General features: G+C 39.2%; 1 protein-coding gene across 1 annotated transcript; it reads left to right on the forward strand.

The window, feature by feature from the left end:
• The first annotated feature begins 6,409 nt into the window (after positions 1 to 6,409).
• Positions 6,410 to 19,813, forward strand: LOC110943422 (probable serine/threonine-protein kinase kinX). The gene is made up of 2 exons (XM_022185172.1): positions 6,410 to 8,138; positions 19,719 to 19,813. The coding sequence occupies exons 1-2, from the start codon at positions 6,410 to 6,412 to the stop codon at positions 19,811 to 19,813; spliced, it is 1,824 nt and encodes a 607-aa protein (XP_022040864.1).
• The last annotated feature ends 817 nt before the right edge of the window (positions 19,814 to 20,630 follow it).

The following is a 20,630-nucleotide window of genomic DNA, read 5'->3' on the forward strand; positions in this document are numbered from 1 at the left end:
CAGATATCATTAGTGTACATTCACCTGTAAGACTGAATATAGTGATCTGGATACAGGAGTATATTCTGAGGTGGTACAGGCGTAAAAGTCAAGATCTTAAAACACTAAATCCGGATCCCGAATAGATTGAAAATTGTGTGAAAATTTAAGAGGATCCAGTATATCGACAATCAAAGCAAATTGTTTAATGTTGTGTATGAAATCTAAGCTTAACGGTACTCGTATCTTGTTGGAAGCTGATATGATCCCCTAACACGCTTACAAAAATATTGTGTGTATAGTTTACTGCTTATCATATTCAAAAATCCAAAAAGATTTGCATTTTAGACAACTTACGTTGGGAATCAGATGATGAAAGTCTTATGTGCTGAACATGTTTGGATCATGAGGGTTGGGTAAGTAGAAGATTGAGAAAGTGATTGGTAATTGCTTAAAAGTTCAAAAGTTCATTAACTTGAACTTAAAATTGTTTTAGAAAATCTGCATCTTCATAAACTGGTCAACCAAGGTCATTAACTTGGACTTGGCAGGCTAAACAGTTGACCAAGGTCATTAACTTGGACTTGGTTAACTGGGTGTGACGGTAAAATCTCGAAAAGATAAAAAAATGGGAAAAGTTTGAAAAATGTTAAAAAAAGCAATTTCAAACGAAATTACTATTTCGCACGAAATAGTAATTCCGCTTGAAAATGTAATTCCGCTTGAAAACATGATTTCGCTTGAACCTGTCCAGTGTCAATTTCGCACGAAATTACCTCGTCTATAAATAGAGGTATGATTTCGTTTGAACAGATCACTTGTGATATTTCATTTCAAAGCACTGTCAAAGGTGATTTCATACGAAATCCCAGTGTTCATCATTTCAAGCCGTTATTCTGTTCGATTGTAGATTGTAATCTTGATATTAGTTGGTTTACACAACTATTATCATGGGAAAGGTGAGAATTTTGGTTGTTTTGACCCAGATCTGATCTAATTTCGTTTGGTCGGCGATGAACATGTCCTGAAACATAGATCTAGGGTATATCTATATGAAATAATAATCGATTAACACATCCTTAGACTCGGAATGTAATATAGATCTTGTTTAGGGTGTAAATTTGAACTGAATCACATGTTTTTGTATGAAGTCGGTGGATCTGAGATTTCGGACTTAGATCTAGGGTTATTTGATGGTCTAAAATGTGATTAAAATATACCAGTGTGGTCAGAATTGGATAAGGAACAAACCCAGATCATCAATTTGTTCATCAGTTGTCACACCCCCAAAATCCACCTGCGGAGTATCACCGCTTGGGAGCGTGACTGACCAGGATCAAGCCACCAATCATATAGAACAATATATATAGTAAAAGTAATTGCTATTAAACCAAACCAAATCCATATGAAAGGTGTTCCAAAACATAAGTAAGTTATCATTGTTTAGCGGAAGCGTATAAATAAAACTCATCATAATAAAGTATCAAATGTCATAAGTGTTTAACAAGACAATCACGATCCAAGCCCACAACGACCAGCTCCTCCCTGTGCAAGCTCCATGTATCTAACGACCTGCAAGGCATGTAACAGAGGATCAACAACTAGTTGAGCGAATTCACAGAAAGTAAATGCGTAATAGTATATTCGTTTGTAACACGTGGCTCTACTGGGCCGATAGTACGTTCTATTGGTGGGGGCTTCCCATGTTGTATAACCACTAGACTATTCGTAACCATAAGTGTTCTACATATCCCGAGAACAGTAATACGTACAAGTTTACGTAGGTTTTACGTAAGTATCCTTCACAACCGAGGATAGGGGTACGCGAGGGTTTACGTAGGTTTTACGTAAGTGCCTGACACAACCGAGGCAGTAGTGAGTATAAGTTCACGTAGGTTTTACGTGAGTGTCCTTCGCAACCTGAGGACAGTGAATAGCATAAGTATACGTAGGTTTTACGTATGTGTCCTGCACAACCGAGGACGATGGTATGGTAGTTTAGTAACAATGTATGTACGAATCTAGTCAATCTCATTCCTTCAATCCCATTCCCAAGCCCTTGGGAATCCCATGCCTTAGTAAGGGTGTGAACTCACCTTGGTTTGCTCGGTATGCTATGCTCTAGGGTTTATCAAATGTCTAAGTCCGTTACACACGACCTAGGATATGTTGCACATGATACGATGTAAGTGTTTGCATCAAATTAGGGTTTGCAAATCATTGACATACAAACAACTGTGTTTTGTGTGCTTATTGTATGCAGGATGATATCATATAGACTGTTCACGCATGCAGGATCATACAGTTGCATTCAACTTCATACAATCATATATCGAATCATACAGTTATATGCAGAAATGAACAGTTTCATGCAATTATATACAGAGACATTCAGAAAGCTTAATTACTGGTGTTTGACACAATCCAAAACCCTTATTTATTTATTCATGCGTACAGAATCAATAGCTTTAACGACACAACCCACTTACATCAGGATTACACACTTAACGGAACTTAACAGAACTTGATCATGCATCATGTACAAAGCATACATAAGTCGGACTACCTTTACGCATAAAATTCGGACAGGGCCTTGCCCTTAAAACTCGGACAAGAAGTGAGGGGGGGGGGGTTTCCCCTGTTTAAAAGTCGGACAAAAGTCCATTGGCAAAAGTCGGACCATTGGGGGTGGGTTTAAAGCTCGGATAGCATCAGTGAGGGGTGAAAGGTCGGACTTGGGGGAGTGGCCAAGAAACTCGGACCAAGCTCACACCCCTAAGAAACTCGGACAACACTCCATGTTTAAATGTCGGACCACACTAAATCAAACATCGGACCCCTTTAACTTTGCCAAAAACTCGGACCATATAAGGATCATGAAGCTCGGACCAATGTGCATATACAAAACTCGGACTTATCATAACATTAAGAACTTCGGACACTTAACAACAATACAAAAACTCGGACAACAATGTTTTAAAGGTCGGACATGCTTCAACAATACAAACCTCGGACACTATGTAATATAGTAAAAGTTCGGATCACAAAACTAGTTTAAAGATCGGACAACATGCTCTTTAATAAAGGTCGGACCACTTACAACTTCCAAAATTCGGACTATAGTGCATGTGAAACTCGGATCAAGCAACAATTCGTGAAACTCAGACAATTACATTCATTCACAAACCTCAGACAAACATATCAATCACTCGATCTTTGAAATTAAAGCAGTTACGTTTCTTGGTTTCTAACCCTAATTTCATACATATTGACGGCAGAATCATAATCAATCAACCTATGATCAACAACAACAATCTTTATAGGAACAATCTATCAAACATACAACTAATCATCATCATCAATAATTCAGAATCAAATCAAAATCACAGAAGTATCATATGAGAGCTAGGGTTTTCACATATTATAAGAATCAAGAATTGATGAAATCACATAATCAATAATCATTTACCTTGTGTTGATTCTAGAGAAAATGCGGAATCGAAAGTGATGAATAGCTTGCCAATGATGATGGTGATAATGATTGCTAGGGGATTAGAGAATACAGTACGTGCTTTGGTTTTGTGAAAATGATTAGTGAACAAGGGATTAGGGTTAAGTATTGTTTAATTTTCACTAATAACTCTACACACCCTTAATTATTATATTTTACAATAGTACACCATCTCAAACAGTTTCACAGTTTCACCACCAAGTTTATGAATTTGACAAGTCTAACACAATTAACACATAACCATGCATAATCACACAATACACTTCATTGTATTAAAACGTTACAGTTCCATAGCCAATTATTTGTGCAATTAAACAACTAAACAATACATGAACGTGCAATAAATGCGAAATAGGAATCTTGGAAATTCGAGTTGTCACATTATCCCCAACTTAAAAGAAATTTCGTCCCGAAATTTAGCATGCGGTTACTGAGGAAGCTAGGTAAGTTGTATCGTTTACTGGTTTTCCTGGGGTGTCACATCAGTTCATGAAAAATTTGTGTTGTTGATATTGCCAGTATCAAATGAAATTAAAAGTGGTTTTCAAATGAAACAAACTGTAATTTCGCATGAAATAGGACATTTAGTCTCAAATGGTGATTTCGTTTCAATACGTAATTTCGTTTCAAAATGTTATTCAGTTTGATCTGTGATTTCGATTGAAGATGTCATTCAGTTTGAACTGTAATTTCGTTTGAAAACGTAATTCCGTATGAAATGTCTTTTCATTTTGAAATGTGATTCCGCATGAAATGTAATTCCGTGTGAATGTGTGATTTCGTATAAGTGTGATTTCGTTTGAATGAAGTTTGGTTTGAAAATTTTTCAAAGTGTTGGAATTGATTTTATGTTGTATCTTCCAGGCGTCGAATGTGCTATTTGATCCATTACACAACATTTGTTGTGTTTATGATAAAGAGATACCAAAGATGGCTGGATTCACAGGGATTCTAGAGTTTATGGAAAGGTTGCCGATTCAGAAAGCACTGACGAATCAACGTTTGGTATTCAGATCTCATATTGAGCATTTTTGGGAGAAGGCAACATATGACGAGGAAAACAAGACAATAAATTCGTTTGTGAGCTTAAACGGCCAAGATAAACCAATAATTATCACAGAGCAGCTGATACGAGAGGTGATAAACTTTCCGGATGATGAGAATTCTCCTACAAAGTTTCCAGAGAGGATGGTAAAAGGATACATGTTGCGGTTGGGTTACAATGGTCCAAGGCTTTACAAGTTTCTTATCCATTCAGTTCTGCATGCTCTCAGTCACAGGAAGGGAGGTTACGATGTGATGAGAGACTATCAAATGAACATGGTGACAGCTCTTGTGTTGAATAAAAAGTATAACTTTTCAAAGATTGTATTTCATTACATGGTAGAAAATATCACTTCAAAGAGCAAGACTTGGGTGTATGCCAAATTTGTGCAGATGATGTTAGACCATGCGTATCCTGATTTGGAGAGAGATGAAAAGAATGATTTGTTGGTATTGTACCACATGGATAATGAGTCTTTAAAGCAATTGGCCAGATATCATCCAAACCATCCAGAGCCATCATCAAAAGTTGAATTCTTTGGTTTCATTAAAGACAAGAATTATAAAGATCTAGATCCAATCAATCATCAGAATTGGAAGAATGGGAAAGAAATGAAAGAAAAGAGTTATGCTGATGAGTTGAAAGTACTTAAAGATTTCAAAGAATCTAGAAACGAGTGGTTCTTGAAAGAAGAGAAAAAGAAGAGGAGTAGGAAAGCAACTCCAAAAGTTCAAGCAGAGGAGGGTTCATCTTCTCAGCCAAAGAAACGTCGAAAGAAAAGTGTTGAGACTATGCTTGTTGATGAATCTGAGGAGGAAGAGGAAGATGGAGCTGAAGCTGAAGGAGAAATTGAAGCTGAAGCTGAAGGTGAAATTAAAGCTGAAGTTGAAGTTAATGTTGAAGGAGATGTTCGTTTATCTCCTGATTCTGCAAAGTTGTTGAAATCTCTTACTAAACATAATGCTGAAAAGAAAAGGCAGCTGGTGATGAAGGTGACAATGATGGTGACGATAGTTCATCAAGTTCATCTGAAGAAGAAATAGATGAAATAGAACGTGCAAAGAGAATTAAAGCTGAGATTGAAAAAGAGAAACAGCTCAAGACAAAGAGGAGAGAAGATAAGGATGATGAATTGTACAAACCTTCTCCTGAACATGTGATAGAATCTCAAACACCTCCATCATCTGGTGGAAGAAAGAAAGCTAGTGCAAGAAAGCAAGTGATGTCTCCACAAGCAGCGAGGAGAAAGTTGATTGTGAGATTGCAAAACGCACATCAAAACCAAAACCAAAATCAAAATCTATCCAACCACCATCACCACCACCTGAACCATCACCACCACCATCACCTCCACCACATTTTTCACCACTACATCTATCACCACCACATGTATCACCACCACATCAAACACCTATCCAAGAACAACCTGTCCTTACTTCACAACAAATTTTCCAAACACCACCATCCACACAACCACCTGTCCAAACAACTCCTGGATCTTCTGGATTCGGAAATTTTCCAAATATCCGTATGAATGTGAATATTGGTCTTGATGATATTGGAGATTTTGACTTTGCAAATAATGAACAGGTAAGGAGATTGGAAAAGAAAGTTGAAGATGTTCTGGTTGAAAACAAAAGGTTGGTTGATCGTGAGAAGAAATTGGAAAAGCGTGTTAAGTCTGTGGAAGCTGAAAATTCATCATTGTTGAAGAAAGTTGAAGCTGATCAGACTGAAATTGATATTCTGAAAGTTAAAGTTGCTGAATTAGAAGAAAAGAAAGCACGCAGAGATGAACAGAACAAATATTTCGAGTTAAAGAACAAAGAGTTGGAAGCTGCTAAAGCTATGAAAGAACATGAGATATAGAAAACATGTTTGGAAAGTCTGTTGAGCAGAGATTTGAAGAGATTGAAGTTGAAGAGGTTAGAGCTAAACGTCAAGCTGAAATTGATGCTGAAATGAAGTTTAAAGGAAAGGGTGTTGAAGGTGTTAGTGAAATTGCTGAAAGATCAATTATTCCATCTTCTATTTCTGAATCACCTATTCAGAATCCTCGTCCAATATCTGTTGTTTCCGGTATTTTTGAAGAGGATGTATTGATTGATGATGTTATTAATGATGAGGAAGTTGTTGATGAGGATGATGACGAAGAGGATGATGATGAAGATAAAGTTGATGATGCAGATGATGTATTCTCTGCAAGTAGTCACAGTGATGATGATGATGATGATGATGACAATGGTCAGGGTGGTACTGGTGTTAAAGTTACTGAAGCATCGAGTGAACAAAATGTTAATGATTTTCTTCACGATGATGCAAATGAAGAGCCTGAAAGTGCAGAAGGTGAGGGGGAGCACGTGGATGATCAAAATGTTGATAAAGTTGAAAAGTTGATCCTTCGTTTAGAGCCTGAGGTAGAGGAAGGAGAAATCAGGCATACATACACAATGGCTGAGATTATAGAGTTGACAAGGATTGATGATCCTAACTTCAAGTTTGACTTTGAAGATGAATTGAATGCGTTTGATATCAACCAACAGCCTGAATATGAGTACAAGTATGTTGATGAAGCCGATAACTATGATAGGGTTGAGGTTGAGGATTGTACTGATGACGAAAGTGTGAATGAAGACACTTCAAACTTTCCAACTCTGGTTGAATTTTTCAGTCAAAAGAACGTCGATGAGTTGAGAAGAAAATTTTCTGAATGTCTGAAAGACACGAACTTTGATGGTACAGTGAAAGATGCTCAGAAGGAAGAAAGAAAGAAATGGTTTCGAAAGTGTAATGAACGAAAGTTTAAGCGGCCATTGAAGTATTATAAAAGAGATAGAGATGTGTCACTGGGGGATATCATCAGTTGGGGATTCTTGCCTCAAGTGAATGTGTATGCTATTCGGAGAGAATTTGGAGTGCAATACTTTGAGTACATTCAGGATATTATGACCTTACCATGGTGGGATGTCGAAGAGTTGTCAAAGGTTAGAACTCTAGATTATCCAGTTCGAAAGCATGATGTACCCATCTGGGGTTTAATGAAGTTTGAAGCTTTCAGAGGTTTCAAACACTGGAAACCTCATTATCCAAAGAAAGTGAGGAGAGTGAATCCTGAAACTGGAAATGAAGAAACGATCTTGCATGTGAAGAAGCCTAGAGTTATAAAGAACATTCCAGTACCAAAGATGGAGCAAGACTTTCATAAGGGGTTCTTGTACTGGGTATACAGCTGTTTGTTGACTGAAGCTGTGATCACCTACAGAGCTGAGAATGAAATCAGACACATCTTTGTGTATGATCCTTTATGGTTGGTGAATTGCTCGGCGAAAGACATTGAATGCTTGTTTGTTAACAAAATTGGGTTTAAAGTCGAAGATAAAGATCAAGCCATGCAATTTCAGAAAGTTGTTTCTATCTGTTTCCAAAAAGGTATCAATGCTGATAGTAAATGGACGTCTAAGTGGAGAGAGATTGAGAAAGAGGAAGCGTTGAAAGCTGAGAAGAGAAGAAAGGCCCGTGAAGAAATAGATAACATGTTAAGACATACTGTTAATCAAAGAATGGCTGCTGAAGAAAAGAAAAGAGTTGTCACACCCCGACCGCGTATAACATGCAACCGCGGCGGAAAACGTCGGGGAGTGTTGTGGACAGAATTAATTGTTATACAACCATGGAAATTAAAGTTACATTTTATTTATTAAACAAGGGTAGTACATTGTCTTAAACAGGAAAACAAAGAGTTTATAACATAGTTAACTAAGTCTATCTTCAGTTTTAATCTCTAAGGCACAGGTCCGCCCTAGTATCGTGATCAACATCCTATGGAACAGCTCCTGAAAACACATGTGAAAGTAGGTACGTCAGCATAAAAATGCCTGTGAGATACATAGGTTTTGTGAAACTGGGATTCATGACTTGAGTTTAAAGAATGTTTAATAACAGTCAGTCATGAACCTTGTAATTTGTCTTGCTTTGTAAACCATTTGAAAAACGATAACATCAGATGATATGTATAGATAAGTGCAAGGTTAAACGAGTAACCAGGTAAAATGAGTTGAAAGTAATAAGTTGTTTTGTAAGGCAATGTTTTATGAAAAGTATGTTATTTGTATAAAATGTTATATGTCTAAACTGAAATGATTTAGATAACGCTAAGATATGTAATATTATACAAACATTTATATATAGGAAGTACCAGCGGAGTATCCACCATGTTTGCATCATATTACATACTCCACGTTACTCAAACCATTTACCCAAACCAATCCACCATGTAAATTGTTCACGTATAACCCAAATGTCAAGTGTTATTGTGTAAACCATGTCAAATGTTTATGTTCAATGTAAATCACCAAATGTGTATGTCAATGTCAACGTGTTTATGTTCAATGTAAATCATGTAATGTGTATCCCAAAATGTATCATGTATGGTAAGCGAAATGTATCAACTTAAACCATATGTAAAATGCACAAAACAAGTCGCTGAAGTAACACGTGGTTTAAATCAACGTTATGTTCTGTGGAAAAATGCATGCTCTATTGATATAAACATTTATGCGGTATTGTAAACTATGCATACATCCAAGCCTTGAGACTGCGGCGATAAACCCTTAAACAAATTAAAGGTTCATCTAAGTTATGTATATCGAATTCGGTCATTCCTTCCAATCCTATCAAACCCAGGATTTCAGAAACGGGAGTTGTCAATTCCTATGGTACCACTACCTACTAACGAACGGCGTAGCAAATGTTAATGAATGTATTGTCCCATGTTAAACAAACCAAATGTCATAACAAAATGAAGGCATGTGATGTAAACAATTGTACTAAGTATGCTAAGTAAACATACAAAGCAGAAATGTTCATGTAAATCAATGTGTCCATATGCTGAGTAAACATATGCAACAGAAATGTTCATGTAAATCAATGTGTCCATATGCTGAGTAAACATATGCAACAGAAATATTCATGTAAATCAATGCGTCCATATGCTGAGTAAACATATGCAACAGAAATGTTCATGTAAATCAATGTGTCCATACGCTGAGTAAACATATGCAACAGAAATGTTATGTAAATCAATGCACTAAGTACGCACACAATGGGCATACATAGCATAAAATGTAATGAAATCGTGTACTATAATGTACTAACAACATAGCAGGCATATGATGTGAAAACATGGAAAGCATGAATGTAACAGATAGGCACATGTGTTTCACCCCAAAACAGTTTGGAAAACAGTAAAAGAGGGGTTCAATGTACTCACCTGAGATTGCTTTGGAGTTCTTGTGTAATAACCAAACAATGCTAGGTCACGGAATATCAAACGGCACCTAATAGGTAGCTATGTTAATATACCAGACCTAAAATCGGAGGAACGGATAGTATGCGGGTTCGTAAACCAAACGAGTACGGGGGCTCGTTTAATACGGTTTAACAAAGCCTACATACTAAAATGAGACCTAACCTAAGTGCTTGCGACCCATCACGACCCGTTTAGGTAGCTTATGCTACCTTACGCGTCGTTCGCGTAGGACGCGTCTGGAACGCCTAACATCATGACCACAAGGTATAACCTCGGAAGGTTATAGCTATGGTCACCTAATGTGTTTGGTCGGATCCTAATGATCGACCAAATGGGTCGGGTTCGAAAGTATAAGCGATGGTTTAGATCGCTTACCTTACAACCCTATATAAGCACTAAACTAAAAGTGACGAGCTAAGCATGTTAAAACATGCTTAACTAAGTTTAGAAAACAGGTTTGGCATCAAAGCAACCGGCTTTGATGCTCACAGTAGTTTGGTTACAAAATATGCAAGAATGCACATTTTGGCCGAAACTACGACTCGTCACTGAGCCTAGATAACGTGGTGATCAGTAGGTATAGTCACTACGGACTATAACCATCGTGATCACGCTCACGTTATGAAGTTCCATGAACTTCGCATCAACCATAAGCTGATCAATGCAGAAAGTCAACAAAACGTCGACTTTCGGACTCGAAAAGCGAATAAAAGAACGAAAGAATACTTACGGAGGGTCCCCGAATGCTAATCTAGAACAAAATAGCTCAGGTATGAAACAATGGTTCCAACTTAGAGCCTTAAGATCAGATTGTGTGGGTTTTGAGCAAAATGGGGGGGGGGTATTTATAGGAAAAGTGGAACCGTTAGGATCGTTTTATCGAATATCGTGCCACGATCTTGTGCGTACATGTGTTACATTGTTAGATTCACTGAATATGGCCCTTGGCCTTTGATTGGGTGAAAGGGCATTTGGACCTTTCGCCATTTGAAGAGCCAATCAGCATTAAATGTGGGTTCTGCTGTACTGGGGACCCCTTACGGACCGTATGGGCTTTGGCTTACGGTCCGTAAGCCCCCAGTTTGGCAGATTTACAATTTTGGTCCCTGCAGCACCAAAACTTGGTATTTGATGCGTTTTTGGCACGGTTAAGCCCCGCTAACCTCATTTCAAAGCTCTAATATGATGTTAAAGTATAGGGAACTGAAAATATGCTCAAAAATATGTCGGATGTCGGTTCGTTTGGCCGTACGGTCGCGATGTTCGGTTAATTACGACGGAATGCGCATAAGCGCGAAAGACGATCCAAATTGCGCGACGAACGGATTTTTCTCATGCCATACACTTGGGCATAATATAAGGATGCTTACATAAATTTTTGGATGTCCAGATGTATTCAGAATGTAAGTTATGCGCAAAAGTGCAAACTTGTGCACTTTTTGACACTTTTAGCCCCTGAATGTTCCAAAAGTTTGTTTTAGCATACCAAACTCCTCAAAGCCTATTTCTAAGCTATGTAAAGGATATTTATGGTATGTTTAACTTATGGACATGTTCCGGAATGTTTGTTACAGTTCAAATTCGCATACTTTCGCAGTTTGTCAAGTTTAGTCCCTGTAAGCGAATTAACTTGTTTTTGCCATACCAAAGCCTTCAAAACTTATTTCTAAGTTATGTAAGGGTTATTTAAGGTATGTTGAGTATATGTTGATGTTCCGGAGTATTTGTCGCATTAAACTAAGTACGTTTACGCACCAGTTAGCGTATAACTCTCCAGAAAGCGATGTAGAGTTTGAAATTGAACAAAAGTCAAAACACGAAAAATGTAAAACACAACCAAACAAACATTTGGATCAAATAACATTTTATTGATAATTGAACTGTTCACAATGATTACAGGCATAGATGTTACAGTCTCCCCTACTTGTGGAAATTTCGTCCCGAAATTTATTTAGAGGAAACTGGTGGAAAAAGATGCGGATATTTAGCCTTCATTTAATCTTCACGTTCCCAAGTAAACTCGGGTCCACGTTTAGATTCCCAGCGAACCTTGACCAAAGGAATGCGCTTACGTTTGAGCCACTTGACTTCACATTCCATGATTTCCACCGGTTTCTCAACAAATTTCAGTGTTCTATCAACACGAATTTCGTCAAGCGGTATGTGGAGGTTCTCATCGGCTAAACACCTCTTGAGATTGGACACGTGGAAGGTTGGATGAACATTTCCAAGTTCAGGAGGTAACTCAAGTCTGTAGGCTACCTTACCGATTCTTTCGACGATCTTGAATGGTCCAACGTATATAGGTGCAAGTTTTCCTTTCTTTCCAAATCTGATCACACCTTTCCAAGGTGAGACCTTAAGTAATACACGATCACCGACTTGAAAATCCAAGGGTTTGCGTTTTAGGTCCGCGTAACTCTTTTGACAGCTTCTAGCTATCTGAAGGTTATCACGAACTTTCTTAACCTTATCTGTTGTCTCTAAAATGAGGGCAGGTCCAGTAAGCTGAGCCTCGCCGATCTCATTCCAGCAGACTGGTGAACGACATTTTCGACCATAGAGAGCCTCGAAAGGAGCCATGTTGATGCTGGAGTGATAACTGTTGTTGTAGGAGAATTCAATCAATGGAAGATGCGAATCCCAACTACCACCAAAATCGATCACACAAGCTCTAAGAATATCCTCCAGTGTCTGGATTGTTCTTTCAGATTGACCATCCGTTTGCGGATGATAAGCTGTGCTCAAATTGAGTTGAGACCCCATAGCAGATTGCATGGTTCTCCAAAAATGAGAAGTGAAACGAGCATCTCTGTCAGAAATGATGTTCAAAGGAACACCATGTCGTGCTACAGTTTCATCCACGTAGATTTGAGCAAGTTTGTCAGCCGAAAAATCCTCACGGATTGGCAAGAAATGCGCTGACTTGGTAAGACGATTAACGACTACCCAGATGGCATCGTGACCTTTCTTTGTGCGCGGGAGTTTAGTAACGAGATCCATAGTAATGTTTTCCCATTTCCAAACTGGGATCTCTGGTTGCTCCAATAAACCGGAAGGACGCTGATGTTCAGCCTTAACCTTAAGACAAGTAAGGCATTTGGATACGTATAAGGCAATGTCTTTCTTCATACCAGGCCACCAATACTGAATACGAAGATCCTTATACATCTTATCTGAGCCAGGATGAATAGAATAACGAGACTTATGGGCTTCATCCATAAGCAAGGTACGAAGATTATCTTGGCTCGGGACCCACAAACGGTCCATGAAGTAATATGATCCATTGTCCTTCAGTTCCAGAGCAGGTGTTATGTGATAAGGAAATTCCTTATCCATCAAACCTTGTGAAACACAAGCTTGTTGAGCCTGAGAAATACGAGCTTGGATATCGGTTTGAATAACAGATTGGACACGTACACAATGAAGCTTAGTACGTTCCTTGCGACTCAATGCATCGACTACGACATTCGCCTTACCGGGATGGTAGCGGATCTCGCAGTCGTAGTCGTTTAGAAGTTCAACCCAACGTCTTTGCCTCATGTTGAGTTCCTTTTGATTGAAGATATGTTGAAGACTTTTGTGGTCAGTGAAAACCACACATTTTGTACCGTACAAATAGTGTCTCCAGATCTTAAGAGCGAAGACAACTGCACCCAACTCAAGATCATGAGTGGTGTAGTTTTTCTCATGTATCTTCAACTGCCTTGATGCGTATGCTATGACTTTGTTTCTTTGCATCAGGACGCAGCCAAGACCCAATTTAGATGCATCGCAATAAACGACGAAATCATCATTGCCCTCAGGCAATGTTAGGACAGGCGCGTTCAAAGCTTTTGTTTCAAAGTCAGAAACGCTTCCTCTTGTTTGACTCCCCAATCAAATGGCTTGTTCTTCTGAGTTAGAGCAGTTAGAGGAACTGCAATCTTTGAGAAATTCTCAATGAAGCGGCGGTAATAACCCGCTAGACCAAGAAAAGAACGAACTTCAGTAGGGGTAGTAGGCGTATCCCAATCCTTAATTGCGCTGATCTTGGAGGGATCTACATGAATACCTTGTTCGTTGACAATGTGTCCCAAGAATTGAACCTCTTTAAGCCAAAATTCACACTTGGAGAATTTGGCGAAAACTTGCTCTTTCTTTAGGAGTTCCAATGTAAGACGAAGATGTTGCTCATGATCAGCTCGCGTCTTAGAATATATTAAAATGTCATCAATGAAAACGATGATGAACTTATCTAAATAAGGCTTGCAGACCCTATTCATCAAGTCCATGAAAAAAGCAGGAGCATTAGTCAAACTGAATGGCATGACTGTGAACTCATAATGTCCATAACGAGTACGGAACGCTGTCTTGGGAATGTCTTCTTCATGCACACGAAGCTGATGATATCCAGATCGTAGATCAATCTTTGAAAAATAAGAAGCGCCTTGTAATTGATCAAAGAGATCATCAATGCGAGGTAGGGGATATCGATTCTTGATGGTGAGCTTGTTAAGCTCACGATAATCGATACACATCCTAAAAGATCCATCCTTCTTCTTTACAAAAAGAACGGGAGCACCCCAAGGTGAAAAGCTAGGACGGATAAAACCTTTGTCGGAGAGCTCCTGAAGCTGTTTAGACAACTCTTGTATCTCGGATGGTGCAAGACGGTATGGAGCTCTGGCAATGGGATTTGCACCAGGTACGAGATCAATACGGAACTCGACTTGGCGTGTTGGGGTAGACCAGGTAACTCTTCAGGAAAAACTTCAGAATAATCCCGAACGACAGGAATATCTGAAATAGTCTTACCCTTGCCTTTATCTGCTGTAACATGTGCTAAGAAAGCCACATAGTGCTTTCGCAGATATTTCCGAGCTTTAAAACAAGACATGAGTTTGAGACCACCGGCAGGCTTCTCACCACGAACCTGTAGGATCTTGCCTGTCGACAGCGGTACACGAACAATCTTCTCAGAACAAAGTATCTCTGCGCGATGCTTAGATAACCAATCCATTCCCACAATAACGTCGAAGCTTCCAAGTTGCATTGGCGCGAGGTCAATCGGAAAAATATGGTCGTTAAGGTTCAACTGGCAGTTGCGTAGAACAGAATTAAGAACAATGGGTTCTCCACTGGCAACCTCTACTGTCAAAGGTTTACCTAGTTTCGTTCTAGACACGCGAAGCATTGTCTCAAAAGACAATGACACAAAGCTCTTGTCGGCACCCGAATCAAAAAGAACAGATGCTGGCTGATTATTAATAAAGAACGTACCGTTCACCACCTCGTTGTCTGCTTGTGCTTCTTGTGCATTCATGTTAAAAACTCGACCTCGAGCCTGTGCCTGATTCTGGTTTGCATTCGGGTTCTGGTTGGCTAGCCTTGGACACCGATTTCTGTAGTGGGTCAGATCCCCACAGGTATAACAAGCACCTGGTGGGTAGTTTGGTCGTGCAGCCTGACCCTGTTGCTGAACAACTTGTTGAGCAGGGTTCTGAACTGCGCGATTCTGAGCAAACCGACAAACATCGGCAAGATGACCCGACTTCCCACAGTTAGTACAGAAACAGCACTGATATTGCGGCTGATGGTGACTGTTGCATTGATTGCACAAAGGTGCACTTCCTGAATAGGGCTTCTTTGCTGGAGGCTGGTTGGGAGCTGCCTGGTTAGCTTGGGTAGTGACAGCGTAGTTTTGGGAAGCCTTACGCTTCCTTGACCCCCTTGAGGAACCAGAATCCTTTACCTTCTTGTTTTGACCTTTCTTGCTATCTTCCTTGTCAGCCGACTGTTTCTTGCCCTTGTCGCCCTTCCTGTGTAGCTTATTCTTTCGAATCTGCGACTCAGTCAGTGTCGCTGATAACTCGATTGCCTGACGGAGTGTGGTAGGGTTGCTACCAGTGAGGATGTCTTGTACTGAGTCAGGTAGGCCGTCGATGTACCTTTCGATGGCCTTATCGAGTGGGGTAACCATAGTTGGGCAAAGCAGACTCAACTCCTCAAACCTATCAGTATAAGCCCTGTGCTAGCCACTATCTTGCTTCAAAACATCAAATTCTTTCTCCAACGCCCGTTGTTCATGACGGGGACAAAACTCCCTCATCATAAGAGCTCTCAGTTCAGCCCATGTCTGAGCTAGAGCAACTTCTGCACCTTGATCTCTCATAACCCCATTCCACCATGTAAGAGCCCTCTTCTGAAACACGCTTGAAGAAAACTCGACCTTGCGATTATCCGGACACTGCACGTGGCGAAAAGTATTCTCGATGCTCTCGAACCACTGAAGAAGCCCAGTTGCTCCCTCAGAACCACTAAACTTGAGTGGCTTAGCCGATTTGAAATCCTTGTATTTGCATATACCATTGTTGTTGTTGTTGCCTTGGTTCCATTGAGCGAAGAGATTTGGGAATTGAGCAACCATCTGCTGCGCAATAATCTCCGCCAGCTCGCCAGTAGCTATCTGGTTGTCGCGTCGAGGAGGCATTCTAGAAGAGAAAAACATGAAATGAAACGAGTGAGATGATTGGATGAAGAGAATGAGATGAAGCAAAATCAACAAAAGCAAAGATGGCGGTTATGCATCGCAAAGCAAACAAGCGACATGAAATGTCTAGTCAAAGTATATGGGTCAGAATTAGTGTATCGCGAAGACATGCTCGCCTATAAGTGAACACTCACCCCAAGAGTTCCCAGGTAAGAGTGACTGGTCCGATTATGTGGATTTGTACGAACACTCTAGCCTTAGACAGAAAACCCAGGGTACAGGCATTCACTCTTCCAGTTCGCACGTGTTCACACTATTAACCCAAAACTTTGACGAGATTCTTTTGAGATTCCAAAGGGTTCAAAACCATATAACAGAGGGTTCAAAACCTTATAACTGAGGGTTCAAAACCTTATAACAGAGGATTCAAAACCTAGTAATCAATCATCCTAGAACAGATGATTAATTTTCAAACCGGATTCGGAACCGAAGTTCCCGTTGTGGTTATCACCTAAGGATAGGTGATGTGCATGTTTTAAACTCTAAACACCGAATGTGTATGTCAATGTCAACGTGTTTATGTTCAATGTAAATCATGTAATGTGTATCCCAAAATGTATCATGTATGGTAAGCGAAATGTATCAACTTAAACCATATGTAAAATGCACAAAACAAGTCGCTGAAGTAACACGTGGTTTAAATCAACGTTATGTTCTGTGGAAAAATGCATGCTCTATTGATATAAACATTTATGCGGTATTGTAAACTATGCATACATCCAAGCCTTGAGACTGCGGCGATAAACCCTTAAACAAATTAAAGGTTCATCTAAGTTATGTATATCGAATTCAGTCATTCCTTCCAATCCTATCAAACCCAGGATTTCAGAAACGGGAGTTGTCAATTCCTATGGTACCACTACCTACTAACGAACGGCGTAGCTAATGTTAATGAATGTATTGTCCCATGTTAAACAAACCAAATGTCATAACAAAATGAAGGCATGTGATGTAAACAATTGTACTAAGTATGCTAAGTAAACATACAAAGCAGAAATGTTCATGTAAATCAATGTGTCCATATGCTGAGTAAACATATGCAACAGAAATGTTCATGTAAATCAATGTGTCCATATGCTGAGTAAACATATGCAACAGAAATATTCATGTAAATCAATGCGTCCATATGCTGAGTAAACATATGCAACAGAAATGTTCATGTAAATCAATGTGTCCATATGCTGAGTAAACATATGCAACAGAAATGTTATGTAAATCAATGCACTAAGTACGCACACAATGGGCATACATAGCATAAAATGTAATGAAATCGTGTACTATAATGTACTAACAACATAGCAGGCATATGATGTGAAAACATGGAAAGCATGAATGTAACAGATAGGCACATGTGTTTCACCCCAAAACAGTTTGGAAAACAGTAAAAGAGGGGTTCAATGTACTCACCTGAGATTGCTTTGGAGTTCTTGTGTAATAACCAAACAATGCTAGGTCACGGAATATCAAACGGCACCTAATAGGTAGCTATGTTAATATACCAGACCTAAAATCGGAGGAACGGATAGTATGCGGGTTCGTAAACCAAACGAGTACGGGGTCTCGTTTAATACGGTTTAACAAAGCCTACATACTAAAATGAGACCTAACCTAAGTGCTTGCGACCCATCACGACCCGTTTAGGTAGCTTATGCTACCTTACGCGTCGTTCGCGTAGGACGCGTCTGGAACGCCTAACATCGTGACCACAAGGTATAACCTCGGAAGGTTATAGCTATGGTCACCTAATGTGTTTGTTCGGATCCTAATGATCGACCAAATGGGTCGGGTTCGAAAGTATAAGCGATGGTTTAGATCGCTTACCTTACGACCCTATATAAGCACTAAACTAAAAGTGACGAGCTAAGCATGTTAGAACATGCTTAACTAAGTTTAGAAAACAGGTTTGGCATCAAAGCAAACGGCTTTGATGCTCACAGTAGTTTGGTTACAAAATATGCAAGAATGCACATTTTGGCCGAAACTACGACTCGTCACTGAGCCTAGATAACGTGGTGATCAGTAGGTATAGTCACTACGGACTATAACCATCGTGATCACGCTCACGTTATGAAGTTCCATGAACTTCGCATCGACCATAAGCTGGTCAATGCAGAAAGTCAACAAAACGTCGACTTTCGGACTCGAAAAGCGAATAAAAGAACGAAAGAATACTTACGGAGGGTCCCCGAATGCTAATCTAGACCAAAATAGCTCAGGTATGAAACAATGGTTCCAACTTAGAGCCTTAAGATCAGATTGTGTGGGTTTTGAGCAAAATGGGGGGGGGGGTATTTATAGGAAAAGTGGAACCGTTAGGATCGTTTTATCGAATATCGTGCCACGATCTTGTGCGTACATGTGTTACATTGTTAGATTCACTGAATATGGCCCTTGGCCTTTGATTGGGTGAAAGGGCATTTGGAGCTTTCGCCATTTGAAGAGCCAATCAGCATTAAATGTGGGTTCTGCTGTACTGGGGACCCCTTACGAACCGTATGGGCTTTGGCTTACGGTCCGTAAGCCCCTAGTTTGGCAGATTTACAATTTTGGTCCCTGCAGCACCAAAACTTGGTATTTGATGCGTTTTTGGCACGTTTAAGCCCCGCTAACCTCATTTCAAAGCTCTAATATGATGTTAAAGTATAGGGAACTGAAAATGTGCTCAAAAATATGTCGGATGTCGGTTCGTTTGGCCGTACGGTCGCGATGTTCGGTTAATTACGACGGAATGCGCATAAGCGCGAAAGACGATCCAAATTGCGCGATGAACGGATTTTTCTCATGCCATACACTTGGGCATAATATAAGGATGCTTACATAATTTTTTGGATGTCCGGATGTATTCAGAACGTAAGTTATGCGCAAAAGTGCAAACTTGTGCACTTTTTGACACTTTTAGCTCCTGAATGTTCCAAAAGTTTGTTTTAGCATACCAAACTCCTCAAAGCCTATTTCTAAGCTATGTAAAGGATATTTATGGTATGTTTAACTTATGGACATGTTCCGGAATGTTTGTTACAGTTCAAATTGGCATACTTTCGCAGTTTGTCAAGTTTAGTCCCTGTAAGCGAATTAACTTGTTTTTGCCATACCAAAGCCTTCAAAACTTATTTCTAAGTTATGTAAGGGTTATTTAAGGTATGTTGAGTATATGTTGATGTTCCGGAGTATTTGTCGCATTAAACTAAGTACGTTTACGCACCAGTTAGCGTATAACTCTCCAGAAAGCGATGTAGAGTTTGAAATTGAACAAAAGTCAAAACACGAAAAATGTAAAACACAACCAAACAAACATTTGGATCAAATAACATTTTATTAATTGAACTGTTCACAATGATTACAGGCACAGATGTTACAAGAGTTGAAGAGAACGAGAAGCTTAGGAAGATGTTGCTGCGAAAGCCTAAGCAAAGGGAAGAGAAATTCAAGTCGCTGTGATGAAAGCGCTGAAGACCAGACTGAAGACTCCGGCAATATCCAAGTTTGTTGGTGCATAATGTCTATAGCCTACGTCTTAAGTCTAGGTCATGTCAGTAGCTTGTATAGGGGTCAAATATGTCAAAAATGTAAAGTTATTTGTGTTAAATGTAATTTCGCACGAAATAGCACTTTGCTATTTCGCACGAAATTATGAAGTGTAATTTCGCAAGAAATTATGAAGTGTAATTTCGCACGAAATAACATAATGCTATTTCGTGCGAAATCAGGAGCCTATATATGGGCAGTGTGCTTCTCATTTGGTACGAAATTAGTGGAAGTGTAACGAAGTGCTGTCGGATTTCCACCATGTAATCAAGTCTAAAATCAATGAGAAGCTTGTTTTGAAGTATAACAATCTGTTTCTACTCATTTCTTCACTGATTCTAAGCTGTTTGTTTGTTTCCGCCTCTCAAACAGTTGTGTATTGCCTCTGATCGACTCATTAGGTCGCCAAAACGATCCTACACCGTTGTAGTCGGGTTTCACCCGTTCGTCGCATTATCGTTAATTTAAATTGTATTTTCTACTTGAAAAAAATATATATTTATTCTCAAATATATATATATATATATATATATATTGAATTTATGTATACGATATGTGTTAAAATAAATAATATATTTTTAACTTATCCTTGTATATGTATTCTTGTATCCTTTGTGTATACTTGTCCTTGTTTTCCTTTGACCAAGTCAACGTCGATTTATACTTTTATTAAATAATATTTTCAATATTATTTTAGTATAAATATATTTGTAATTTTACCAAATGTATA

The sequence above is a fragment of the Helianthus annuus genome, chromosome 5 (genome assembly GCF_002127325.2).
Source record: "Helianthus annuus cultivar XRQ/B chromosome 5, HanXRQr2.0-SUNRISE, whole genome shotgun sequence".
Lineage (NCBI taxonomy): Eukaryota > Viridiplantae > Streptophyta > Magnoliopsida > Asterales > Asteraceae > Helianthus > Helianthus annuus.